This window comes from Populus euphratica, unplaced genomic scaffold, assembly GCF_000495115.2.
Source record: "Populus euphratica unplaced genomic scaffold, PopEup_1.0 scaffold41.1, whole genome shotgun sequence".
NCBI lineage: Eukaryota > Viridiplantae > Streptophyta > Magnoliopsida > Malpighiales > Salicaceae > Populus > Populus euphratica.
Window position 1 is genome coordinate 1,695,311 of NW_011499868.1, and position 12,431 is coordinate 1,707,741.

Consider the following 12,431-nt stretch of genomic DNA (forward strand, 5'->3'; position numbering starts at 1 on the left):
ATTTTTATTTGACTGAAAAGTATTTTCCATTGACTGAAAACTGTTTTTCATTTACCAATTTTTCCAATAACAAATAAATATAAAAAAAAATTTAAAAAAAATTTTAAAAATTATTTCCTAAAAATCAAGCATGGACTCTCAATGCTGTTTTGAATTTGCTCCCTAAAGATTATCAGTTCAAGCCCTACAAGCTTCAGAGTCATTAAAGATTTACATGTTCGTTAACTTTAAAATCTCATTCAATCTTATAAATATCGTCGTGCTTCTAGGCTAAAATAAAAAAAAAAAATTTAAGAGGTGTAACTCAATTAATTAAATCTTAAGTTTGCTCTCCAGAAATCATCAATTCGAGTTTTATAAATTTTAGAGCCATTAAAAATTTACATATTTATTAACTTCAAAGTCATGAAATTAATCGATGTTCATGCAAACTAATCTAAACATTAATATTAATTAAAAAAAAAAAGCAAAGAAACCATGTTAGAAAATGAAAACCAAAAAATCAAGAAGATCGTTCAGCAATGAAGAATTCTTCAAGCTATAATATTTGATGGTGGTTGTATCAATGAGTGAGAATCCATGTTCTAGAAATCCGTGGCTTTGAAGGTTACGTTGAGATTCAAAGTTAGGCAGCAAAGCTAGTTGTTTCATCATACATAACCCACCAACTTCTGCACAGGGGACTAGATTTCCCTAGCCATCCACCACCTTTCGAGAGAGTTCTTGCAGCCACCGCATCATATATATATATCATACCTGCTGGCATTCGATTCTAATTATACAGCAAGTACAACCACCACCGAGCAATCTTCCATGATTAAGAACTGATCACTGGTTCTGATAGCAATCTAGGGTATGCATCCTTACCTCCATTGAAAGCAAAATTCATGGCGGTAGACATCAACAATTACAATTGCGCCCATGTGACATGGGACTTCAAAAAGTGAAGCCCTTGTTCTGTACTCCACAGAATCCAAGTTCTCAGCTCGTGAAAAACTTTCCATGCCCATAAATTTATTTCAAATTATTTTTGTCCCTGCTCCGAATGACCCCAACATTTTTACAAACAGTGAATGATGTTCTCTCTTTCATTTTCTGCCATTCCCTCGTTCCCACCATTCAATTTACCAACTTATCTTCAAGGAATCATGGATGATGACAGGAAGAACAAGGACAGCTCAAGCTGGGACAAGTAAATTTAAGCAATATATGAATCAACAAAAGCGTCCCTGCTTCCAACCACAATTAGGTCAGCTCAGTATATCTAATGACTCAACCCTTAGCTAAGGCCGAGTTGAAAAAGAAAAAAAAACCTGGTTTAATGCAATCAACTGAGAAGATAAATATGGTAAAGAATGTAGCTTAACTTTTATAAAAATCAAAATAATTATATTTTAATTAATTTAATTTAACTCAATTCAACTTATTTAATCTGTAATTCAGATCTTTAATCAAGTTAGGATTCAAATAAAAAAATTTTATTAAAAAACTATCTCATTTAATAGTTTAAGATATCAAGTAAAATACTAATATATGATTTATATAAATTTTTTATTATATTGTTTTGAGTAAAAATTCTTTAAATTTAAAATTTATATAAATTTATGTTATTTTATATTTAATTTTTATCAAATAAAATAAATTTTATATTCATAACTTTTTCACAGATAAAATTTAAATACTGTATTAAAAAATTAATTCAACATCAAAATCAAATATTAAACCTGACAACAATATATGATTTATTATATAATTCTCTCTATCATCTTTGATCCCAACAAACATTTCCTGAATCACAAATGACCCAAGGAAACCATTTATTACTCTTTCTGTCTCGAGGCATTCGCGCATCCATAGAAGTTCAATACAAGGAAGCATTTAAAGAAGGCTCTGACAAGTTCCCCGTGAAGCCACTCCCAAAAAACAAGATCACTCACACCAGAGAAGGCACAAGTGTCCATCTCAAAAAAAGCCATTTCTTTCTTGTCTTCCTTTCCCAGCTCTGTAGTTTGCAGGACTCCTCTCGATTCTGATTCTCCTAATGAACGGTCTTGATTAACTCTGTTACATTCTTCTCCCGCCCTCCATCTCTCCCACATAATCCCCTTATCTTGTTAGCTGCAAGTATCAAACTTTCAATTCTCACATTCACTTGTAGCAAAAAACCAACAGATGGGCTCTCTCAAATTTGCTTCATGTTCTCTAGTTTTGCTCATTACAGTCACTGAGATGTTAGTGGGAGCAGAGTCGAAGACATTTTGGGGTGATATAGAGGTTTTGAAGGAGGTCAAGAACGCGGTGGACCGAAACTCAGTTAATCCAGGTTCTTGCTTGAGTTCATGGGACTTCACCGTTGATCCGTGTGATAATTTATTCAGTGAGAGTTTCACTTGTGGGTTCAGGTGTGACATTGTAGTGTCCGAGTCGAGTAGAGTCACTGAGCTCAGTCTTGACCAGGCTGGTTACTCGGGTTGGCTAGCTTCCATTTCTTGGAACCTCCCTTATTTACAAACACTCGACCTTTCCAATAATTTTTTTTATGGCCAAATCCCCGAGTCTGTATCCAACTTGACTCAACTGAGTCGACTTGGTTTGTCGAGAAACATGTTCTCTGGCGAGATACCCACCTCGATTGGCTCATTAAGTAGACTGGAAGAGCTATATCTGGACAACAACAATCTTCAAGGCATTATTCCTGCAAGTTTCAATGGTCTTGTTAGTTTAAGAAGGCTCGAAATTCAAGCAAACAAGCTAGGTGGTGAGTTTCCCGAGTTGGGTTCTCTTAAAAATCTCTCCTTTTTAGATGCTAGTGACAATGCCATATCAGGTAATGTCCCATTAACATTACCAGCATCTTTAGTTCAAATCTCAATGAGAAACAATAGCTTACAAGGCAAATTAGATCCTCGAAGCTTCAAAAACTTGGCTCTTTTACAAGTACTTGATTTGAGTCACAACAATCTCAGCGACTCAGTCCCTCTACCTCTCTTCGCTCACCCTTCAATTCAACAACTCACTCTCTCATTCAATTCTTTCACGTCCGTACAATCCCCACCATTCCCATCAACCACAGTTCTCAAAAGTGAAGCAATAGCCATTGATTTAAGCAATAATGAACTTCGAGGTTTTCTGCCTTATTTCATGGGTTTAATGCCAAAGCTCTCGGCTTTATCTCTTGAAAACAACAAATTTTCAGGTATGATACCGACCCAATTCGCAGTCAAAACATTTTTACCCGGATCCGGAATGTCTCCATTTGCCAGGCTTTTATTAGGAGGGAATTACTTGTATGGACCTATACCGGGTCCTTTAATGGAGCTCCAACCTGGTTTTGCTGATGTAAGGTTGAATGATAATTGTCTGTACCGTTGTCCTGTTAGTTTCTTTTTTTGTCAAGGTGGTGACCAAAAATCACATATGGAATGTAAGAGCTTTAGCCCTTTTATCCCGCGAGAAATGTTAGGTAATTAATAATTATTATTGAATGTAATTACTTTAGTTTTTGTTGTTAATAATTATTTATCTCTTTCTTTCATTTGGGTTTTGAGCATGGTTTTTAAACCGGGTCGATTCAAGCAAGTCTCGAGGCAGGAGTATGTATCAATTCAATTTTCTTTTATTTTTTAGAAAAATAAAAAATATACTGTTTGAGTTTACTCACGGGTTGATATGAGTTTTTGAACAAGTTGTATCCAAATTAGGTCATATATTATGGGTTAACCTCTATCATATTTTTTAAGCCAAGTTTTAAAAAACCTAAGTGAAAATTAATTTGATTAGATTTAAATAACTAATTTAATCAAAACTGAATTGATGTTCTTTTGAAAACATGTTTAAAATTAAAAAAAAATTAAAACAGTGTTTTATTGCTATTTAAAAGTATAAATATTTTGTTTTTTAAAATACTTTTTATTTAGAAAAGTTTTATAATAATTTTTTTTTATTTTTTTAAAAATAAATTTCAACATCAGTATTTTAAAATAATTTTAAAATATCAAAGTAATATTAATTAAAAATTTAAAAAATTATTTTTTAAAAAATATATTTTTAAAATATAAAAACAAACAATACCTAATTAATTAATTAGATTATCCAAGGAAACTCGTACCTTCGAATCACGACGTGTTTAATAACTTTGGTTTTAGGAATGTTAGGTACGGCGAATTTACTGTTGATAGTGCCGTAATGATGAAGTTGATTTTTTTTTTTTTTTTTTTGGCTTAAGACAAGGGAATCGAGTACTAGATATTTTTTTGGGTATCCTCTGACAGGTTTAATGTTCTGTCCACGTGAATTTATGGGACGTGGGGCAGACGCGCATAAAGTTTTGTTTGGGCATGGAGGTCCACGTGCTTTATGGTTGTCAATGTGCACATGCCCTGACCCTACTGGCAAATGTCAGAAAAATTGTAAATGCAAGGGATTTGGCAAAACCCACTAGTTGGCCCAATATTTTTACAAATCTGTCAAATAAGGTACTATATTTTTAATTTTATCAATTAAACACATATATTTCCAGTTTCGGTTAATGCAGTGTAATTTTTTTTTAATATAATATCATAGCAGCGTATTGGGTTTTTTGGAAAATAAATATTTTTGAGATTAATGTTTTTAATTCATTATTATAATTTTCTAGTTTCTCTTCACTTGAAGAGAATAGTTTTTCTAATTCATTTTTTATTTAGTATCACTGTGACTCTAGTTTTTTTTTTTTTTTTCTATATAAAGGTTGTATCACTGTGACTCTAGTTTTTTTTTTTCTATATAAAGGATTATATTTTTTTAATAGGTGATACATAAATTAATAAAATTAAGTGTTTTTAAAATCTTCTTATAGTTATAGTATTTATGATATTTTTTATTTTATGTGCTATCAAATCACCATGGTCACAAAACATGCTTTATATAACATATTTTACATACACAAGAATGTTTGCGGTGAAGAACAGTTTCTGAATAAAATATGAACTTGATAATGAGTTTCTTCTGATATATGGAGACTAATTAAAAAATAGACATGTAAAAACTAGTGTGTTATTATTGTATTTATTAATTATTATTATTGAAAAACTCGATAATGATATTTAAGATAAGACATATATCTATATAAAGATGTTGTGTTAAAAACCCACGATGAGATGATATACATATATAAAAATATTTATGGTTAAAAATAGTTTCTAAATAAGATATGAACTTGATAATGAGTTTCTTCTAACAAAAGAAGATTAATTTTTCACCATAAATATTTATGGTGAAAAATTAATCTTCTTTTGTTAGAAGAAACTCATTATCAAGTTCATATCTTATTTAGAAACTATCTTTCACCATAAATATTTTTATATATGTATATCATCTCATCGTGGCATAAAAATGTGTTTTGGCATATTTTTTAAACCTAATAACATGTATTGAGTGTTTTTTTTCCTTTATTAATGCTCATGGAAGATATATTATTCTCTATTAATTATGTAAAGATATTTTATTTTTTATAAATATTCAATTGGTAAAATTATCATATACCTCCTTCACCAAAACTAAAAAAAAAAAAGGTTAAGCATTATAAATTATCATATACCTCCTTCGCCAAAACTAAATTACTAGATAGGAGGTGAGTGCCTTTTTACATTTAAAAAATACAATTTCAACACAATAACAACCAAAATCTTAGAATTTAAAGCTTTTTAAGTGTATTTATCATCTCCTTTCTCTATCAAGTTTTTAATTTTACAATCAAAAAGTGAAAGTATTTTTTGCAAGTATAATTTAAAATTGAAAAAATAAACTATTTACAAATACACTTATCTAATCTATGATTCAACCACTAATAAACCTTACACTATAAATAATTCTATTTTGTGCATCAGTAACCATTGTTTTCTTTTCCTTTTCTTCTTTTTTTTTGAAATAACTCCTTATTTTTTTCATCTACGTTATTCGATAAATACACGCTGATCAATTTACAAGTTCAATAAAAAAGGATCGAGTTGTTGTAGTTTTTTTTTTGTCTCCATCTTCTCCTTGGGTCAAGCTTGGATTAGGAGTTGACACGTTAATAATTTTAAAAAAACAAGTTTATTTTTTATAACAAATAACAAATATTAGCTTCGATATTCTTTGTATATTCATATTTGTACATCACTTTTGGCTTCTTCGGATTTATAAGCTTTTATTATTTCTTTTGAGAGATTAAACAAGAATTAAAAAAATAAAGTTTTTATTTATTAAAAAATAAAAAGTGTTTATACTATACTTGTTGGATGCTATTTACGTAGACTTAAAATTAAAAATAATTATTTAAAAAAAGTAACCATGTATTGAATACTAATACCATCATAGCAACCTTTTCTTTATGTTACGCATCTTATATGTTTATACTTCATATTTATTTAAGCAAAGGATATTTCCAATAACATTGATTGCCAGAGAAGGAGACGTAGAATTTTTGTAATGTTAGAATATAGATATTAGTATATGATATGCAATGATTGATCAATTTTCCTTATATTGACATTTTAATCAAGGTTTTTTATTATTATATATGTATAGATGTGTACATGAAAAATCATTTAGGTGCTCATTTGATCCAAACACAAATAAAAAATTCAACATTAACAATACAACAAACACGTATTTTTAAAGATATATTTAAATTTTATATAGATAAGCTCTATTGTATTGTGTTGATATGTTGTTGTATTATAGGATAAAAATAGTGTTTGATATTTAATTATTGTATTGTATCTTTGTTTTAAATATACTTGGTTAGATATATTGTTGGACTTTTGAAACTGATGATGTTTTAAAAATCTAGCTAACATGAGAATAAGGTTTCATGATGGACAATTAATTAATCAATTGATTGTAATAATCCCTTTCATTTTTCTTTGTCAAGGTAGTTGATAACTTGTATCTAATTCTTAGTAGATCAAGGTTGTTTCTGGCTGGTACGTATAAATTTATTTTTTTTAGAAACGGGAACTCTCCAATACTTAAATAAATATATATTTTTTTAAAAAAATATAGAAATATTTTCAAAGAGAGATGCTTGAAATATATATATATATAAAATGAATATTGTGAATATTTATTCTAAAGGTCTCATAATGTATTTACAACTCATGAGTTTTGCCATTTTATAAAAAGAAAGAATTGCAGTGTAATTACCCTGATAATATTTAATAAAAAATAAATATTCTTTACATTTATGTTATGTTAATGTTAAATGAAAATATAACAAGGCCTTAAAGTTTTTTTACATACCTAAAAAGACGTGGGGGAGATTAAAGCTTCAAGACATCAAATATAATCAAATCTATTGAGGTTGAGTTATTTTTTGAGATTAGATTCAAGAAAGGTTAGTTATTCTTCTAAAATTATTATTAATTTAAACTTTATTATTTGTCAAGCCTAAATGTATTGGATTAACATATTTGTCAAATTCATATAATCTTAAACTTAATAAAATATCAAGTTTAAGTGTTTTCAGTGTAATTGATTATTAAGTCCAAATAATTTAGATTTGATATATTGGATATGTCATATTTATCATAATCATGCTATTAAATATGACATAGTATAAATTGAAATGTCTTAATTTAATAAACACATATATTTATTGCATTTTCTCCCAACTGAGCTATCCCCGCAAGATGAGACCTTTCAATTATAATAATTATATAATACGGTAATGTTCTTATTCCACTGGATTGCCCTTTATCTTGAACTAGGTGGCACTTTTGTAGTGCAAGCTGATGATGAGAAAATCATGGTGCATTTTCCATTTTTCAATCCAAGCATGAATTCTACAGGCACGGGAAAAAAAACCCCATAATGGGTAGACCCGTGACGGCGTGACATGATGATGGTCGGGGTTAAGCTAAAATCAATAATAATAATTATTATTATTATATAATAATCTTCCTCGACCTAGATATCTCTGAACTCCACAGGATTTATCATCATGGCCTCGAACATTCCTTCCCTCGGGGACATCTTATGAAGATGGACACAAAGATTCATCACTACAAGTTACTGGATTCCAGGTCACAATGCTTATCAAAAAGGAAAACTGCTGCAGCAGCAGCAGCTTTTACATGGCAACAAATGTGTAAGTGCCCACTCAAGTATTCATGGCAACAAGTTGGCTCTTAGCCTATCCAATCATAAACTTCAACTCACATTTCAGCCGTGCTTGCCTCTTCAATCATGGACCGTCCTGCTCACTTCCCACCAACAAAAAATCTGGAATATGTTAATCATAATCACTCAAGCCTAGTCAACGAGACTCGTGAACAGCATCTTCCTTACCCTTAACATAAGTACCTATTTGCTTGTTTTCTAAGGATTATATTCGAGAACAACAGGGGGTGTTTGTTTTTATATTTTGAACTGCTTTTTTAAATGTTTATCAAACTAATTTCACTTAAAAAAAATATTAAATTAATGTTTTTAGATGTTTTTCAATGGTTTTGATATATTAATGTTGAAAATTAAAAGAATAATTATTTTAATATATTTTCTATTGAAAAATACTCTACACCGTATTACCAAACACTCCCTTCACATCCTTAAATCAAGGCTCACAGACAATTTGGTAATTATGCTGTCAGGATTGTTCATCAAGTAATTTAATTATATGTCTTTATGCTATCCAAACAAAAGAACAAAACCTTTTGCTTTCAGTATGTTTTTAGGACAGCAGGAAAATTCCAGGTATGTGCTTTGGATGTATAGCCAAATTGAACAGGATTGAAGACAAGACAAACACAGATTCACATGCCTAATAGTTGATCGACAAGAAAGCCCATGTCCCAATCAAAGCGAGTGGTTATTTTTTAACTTGGCTTGACAAATGAAAGAAAGCTCCAAGCAGTCAACAATGGGAGGTGAGGTATGGTATTGAAGGCAAGCTGTTAATTTGAGGTGCCATAAAACGGGAATGGTGTGACTGTTGACCAGCAGGGCTACTTCCTTTATTTCCTTAACGAGGCTTGAATATTTTATGTACTGATCAAGTCCAAAGTGCTCTTACACAGCACTTGCCAATGCATGTATGGGTCTAGCAGTAGATAATTTGAGTAAAAAAAAGGAAGAAAGAATCCATGACCTTCGCTAGTGTTTTCCACTGTTAGATGAATCACCATAGCATTTATGTATCTTGGTTATTGCGGCACCTTTTAGTGTATGTCCTCTGACTTTGAGGCCTAATTAACTCAATCACGGGAGAATGGACATGGCTTTTCTCAATCCCGAACAACCTTGCACTTACCCATTTTTTAGTAAATTAAACACAAGGGCCTCACAGAACTATTTGAGCACCACTTCTCCTCGCTGCTAAATTCGCAGAAGATCCTCAATCCTCAGCACTACAGTCTCAAAACTGTCCATGGAGATTTCAATGCATGCCCAAACCTTACCACTTCTGTTCTTTCTCATTTTCTCTACAATAGCCTCTTCCAAGGCATGCCACCCAGTTGATAAAGAAGCATTACTTGATTTCAAACACAAAATCACAGATGACCCGTCAAAACTGTTGCTTTCCTGGACAGTTTCCTCTGATTGCTGCACTTCTTGGGAAGGTGTTGCTTGTGATGCCTCAGGCAGAGTTGTCAATGTATCTCGTCCTGGTCTTGTGTCAGACAATGACTTCATTGAGGACACATATATGTCAGGAACTTTATCTCCTTATTTGGGAAACTTGTCCAGTCTTCAAGTTTTAGACCTGAGTAATCTCAAGGACTTGAAGGGACCAATACCAGAAGAAATTGGCAAGTTGTCGAAGCTCACCCATCTCTTTCTTGATACAAACAAGCTCACTGGATCAATACCATTTACATTAAGGTACTTATCTCAGCTGGAAAAGATGTATCTCAGCGACAATTTTATATCTGGTATTGTTCCTCCATCTGTTATGAAATCCTGGACACATGTCTCTGAACTTGGTTTATCAGGAAATGCTTTGTCGGGGCCAATTCCTCCAACAATTGGCAAGGTGGTTATGATAACTAAGCTTGATTTACATGGTAACAACTTTACTGGTAGAATTCCGACAGGCTTTGGCAATCTTAAGAATCTCAGATATCTTGATCTATCTGAAAATCAGATAACTGGAAGCATCCCACAGTCCATTGGTGGACTTGCTGCATTGGAACTACTATATCTCAATCAAAATCAGCTCACAGGAAGGATACCATCTTCGATATCTGGACTTAGTTCTATGATATTCTGTCGTATATCAGAAAACAAGTTATCTGGCAGCTTACCACCATCAATTGGCCAGCTCTCAAAGATTCAAAGGCTAATCCTTGAGAATAACAAGCTCACTGGAAAACTACCAGCAACCATTGGTCATCTAACAGCTCTTACTGATATATTTTTCTCTAACAACCATTTTACAGGAAAGATCCCTTCAAGTTTTGGAAATTTACTCAACCTTCAAACACTTGATTTATCAAGAAACCGACTCTCCGGCCAGCTTCCTCTCCAGCTAGCTAAGTTGAAGAGCTTACAGACTTTAGATCTTTCATATAATCCGTTAGGACTGGTTAGAATACCAAACTGGTTCCAGGAATTAAGAGTCTTCCAGCTTATGTTGGCAAATACTGGGATTGAAGGGGAACTTCCTCACTGGCTATCTTCATCATCAATATCACAGCTTGACTTGTCAGGAAACGCATTAACAGGAAAGCTGCCTTGGTGGATTGGTAACATGACTAGCCTTTCATTTCTCAACTTATCAAATAATGGATTTCACTCATCCATCCCAGTTGAATTCAAGAACCTTTCACTTCTGATGGATCTTGATCTTCACTCCAACAAGTTCAGTGGCCACTTAAATGTAATATTCTCTAAAGAAGTCCAAGACCCACTCGGCCATTTTAACTCCATTGATCTTTCCTACAATACGTTCACTGGTCCAATTGATGAAGACATAGGAGAGAGACCAGCAATGTCTTCTATTAGTTCATTGGTTCTATCACACAACACACTGGGAGGATCACTATCAAAGTCATTTGGGAAAATGAGAGAATTGCAGGTTTTAAAGCTAGTGAATACTGGGCTGTCTGGGATGATACCCGAGGAGCTTGGTGATGCCAAAGAGTTGTCCACAATTTTACTTTCAAGAAATAAGCTGACTGGTGCTATTCCAGAGATTGTGATAAATCTGAAGGAGCTAAAGCAATTTGATGTGTCTAGTAACAGACTAAGAGGCAGGATTCCTCCTCACAAAGCCATAATTCCTGCGTCTGCATTCAAGAACAATCCTGGTTTGTGTGGGACTCCACTTCCACCTTGCAAACACTTTTAGTATCTTCTGAAAGATCTTTTTTTTACCCCTTCTTTTCCTTTTCAACTTTTTTCAATGTTCAAAGTTTTGTTATGTTTCACACTAATTCTTCTGATTGAAAAAGTTTGTATTTATTCAGATGATTAGTCTTTTTCCTTGAACTCTTCCAACTTTATATTTCCTTTCAAAGCTAATAAGCTAAATGACCATATGTCCATATCCTCTAGTAAACTGAATGAGACAACAATGAGTATGAATAGATCATGCTAGTAATGAATCCTTTCAAATTCTCTACCATTGTTGCAGTGACAATGACTGGACTGAGAAACCATTTCTGTGAAGCCTGGCGTGCTTGCTAAAAGGTGTCGCACCTTTTTACTCCATGCTAACCAATCAAAAAGACAAATTAAGCTTGGAATACTATAGGCTCTTTTTTTTTTCCTTCCAATAAGGCTTTTTGTTTATCACTCTCAAGTTGCATCAGAGATCAATAATTAATCCCACCTTTTACTTTTCTCTTTGTATAATGATGCGAGTCCGCTCTGGGCATTCAAAAGAGAGCATGCCTGCTAATCTTCATTAGCGTTTGTTTTTGTGTTATAATGTTTTTAAAGTATTTTTTAATTTTTTTTTAATGTTTTTAGATAATTTTGATATATTGATGTGAAAAAAATATTATTTTCATTTATTTTCAATTGAAAAATACTTTTAAAAATAATATATATCACAATACTAAACATACACTAAATATTCAAGTGAGATGGCAAACTTAACTATGTAAATCAATTTAATTTAATGGTGAATATCCATATTCGAAAGTATTTTGTTTATGCAATTTCAAGTTTTAATTATAAATTTATTTAATTTAAATATATTAATTACAGAAGTTTGTTTCAATTTTCAAACTTACCATCCATTCACAGCCATCTTTGATTTCAGTAGTTGTTTTGGAGGGGAATTAACCGATTGCTGGCAAGACACAATTATAGTGTCAAGATGAACCCAGCCCACCAAAACATAGTTATTCCTTACATTTTAAGATGGGATTTTTGTTTTTTAAAATATTTTTTATTTATAAATATATTAAAATAATATATTTTTATATTTTTTAAAAAAATTATTTTTTATATTAACATATTAA

At 31.7% G+C, this 12,431-nt stretch overlaps 2 protein-coding genes across 2 annotated transcripts; both read left to right on the top strand.

The window, feature by feature from the left end:
- The first annotated feature begins 1,772 nt into the window (after positions 1 to 1,772).
- Positions 1,773 to 3,515, top strand: LOC105126664 (probable LRR receptor-like serine/threonine-protein kinase At4g36180). The gene has a single exon (XM_011027596.1). The coding sequence runs from the start codon at positions 2,173 to 2,175 to the stop codon at positions 3,469 to 3,471; it is 1,299 nt and encodes a 432-aa protein (XP_011025898.1). The 5' UTR covers positions 1,773 to 2,172; the 3' UTR covers positions 3,472 to 3,515.
- Positions 3,516 to 9,101: 5,586 nt separating this feature from the next.
- LOC105126665 (probable leucine-rich repeat receptor-like protein kinase At1g35710) lies at positions 9,102 to 11,882 on the top strand. The gene is made up of 2 exons (XM_011027597.1): positions 9,102 to 11,270; positions 11,597 to 11,882. Exons 1-2 carry the CDS (start codon positions 9,389 to 9,391, stop codon positions 11,647 to 11,649), a joined length of 1,935 nt encoding a protein of 644 aa, XP_011025899.1. The 5' UTR covers positions 9,102 to 9,388; the 3' UTR covers positions 11,650 to 11,882.
- Positions 11,883 to 12,431: the final 549 nt, after the last annotated feature.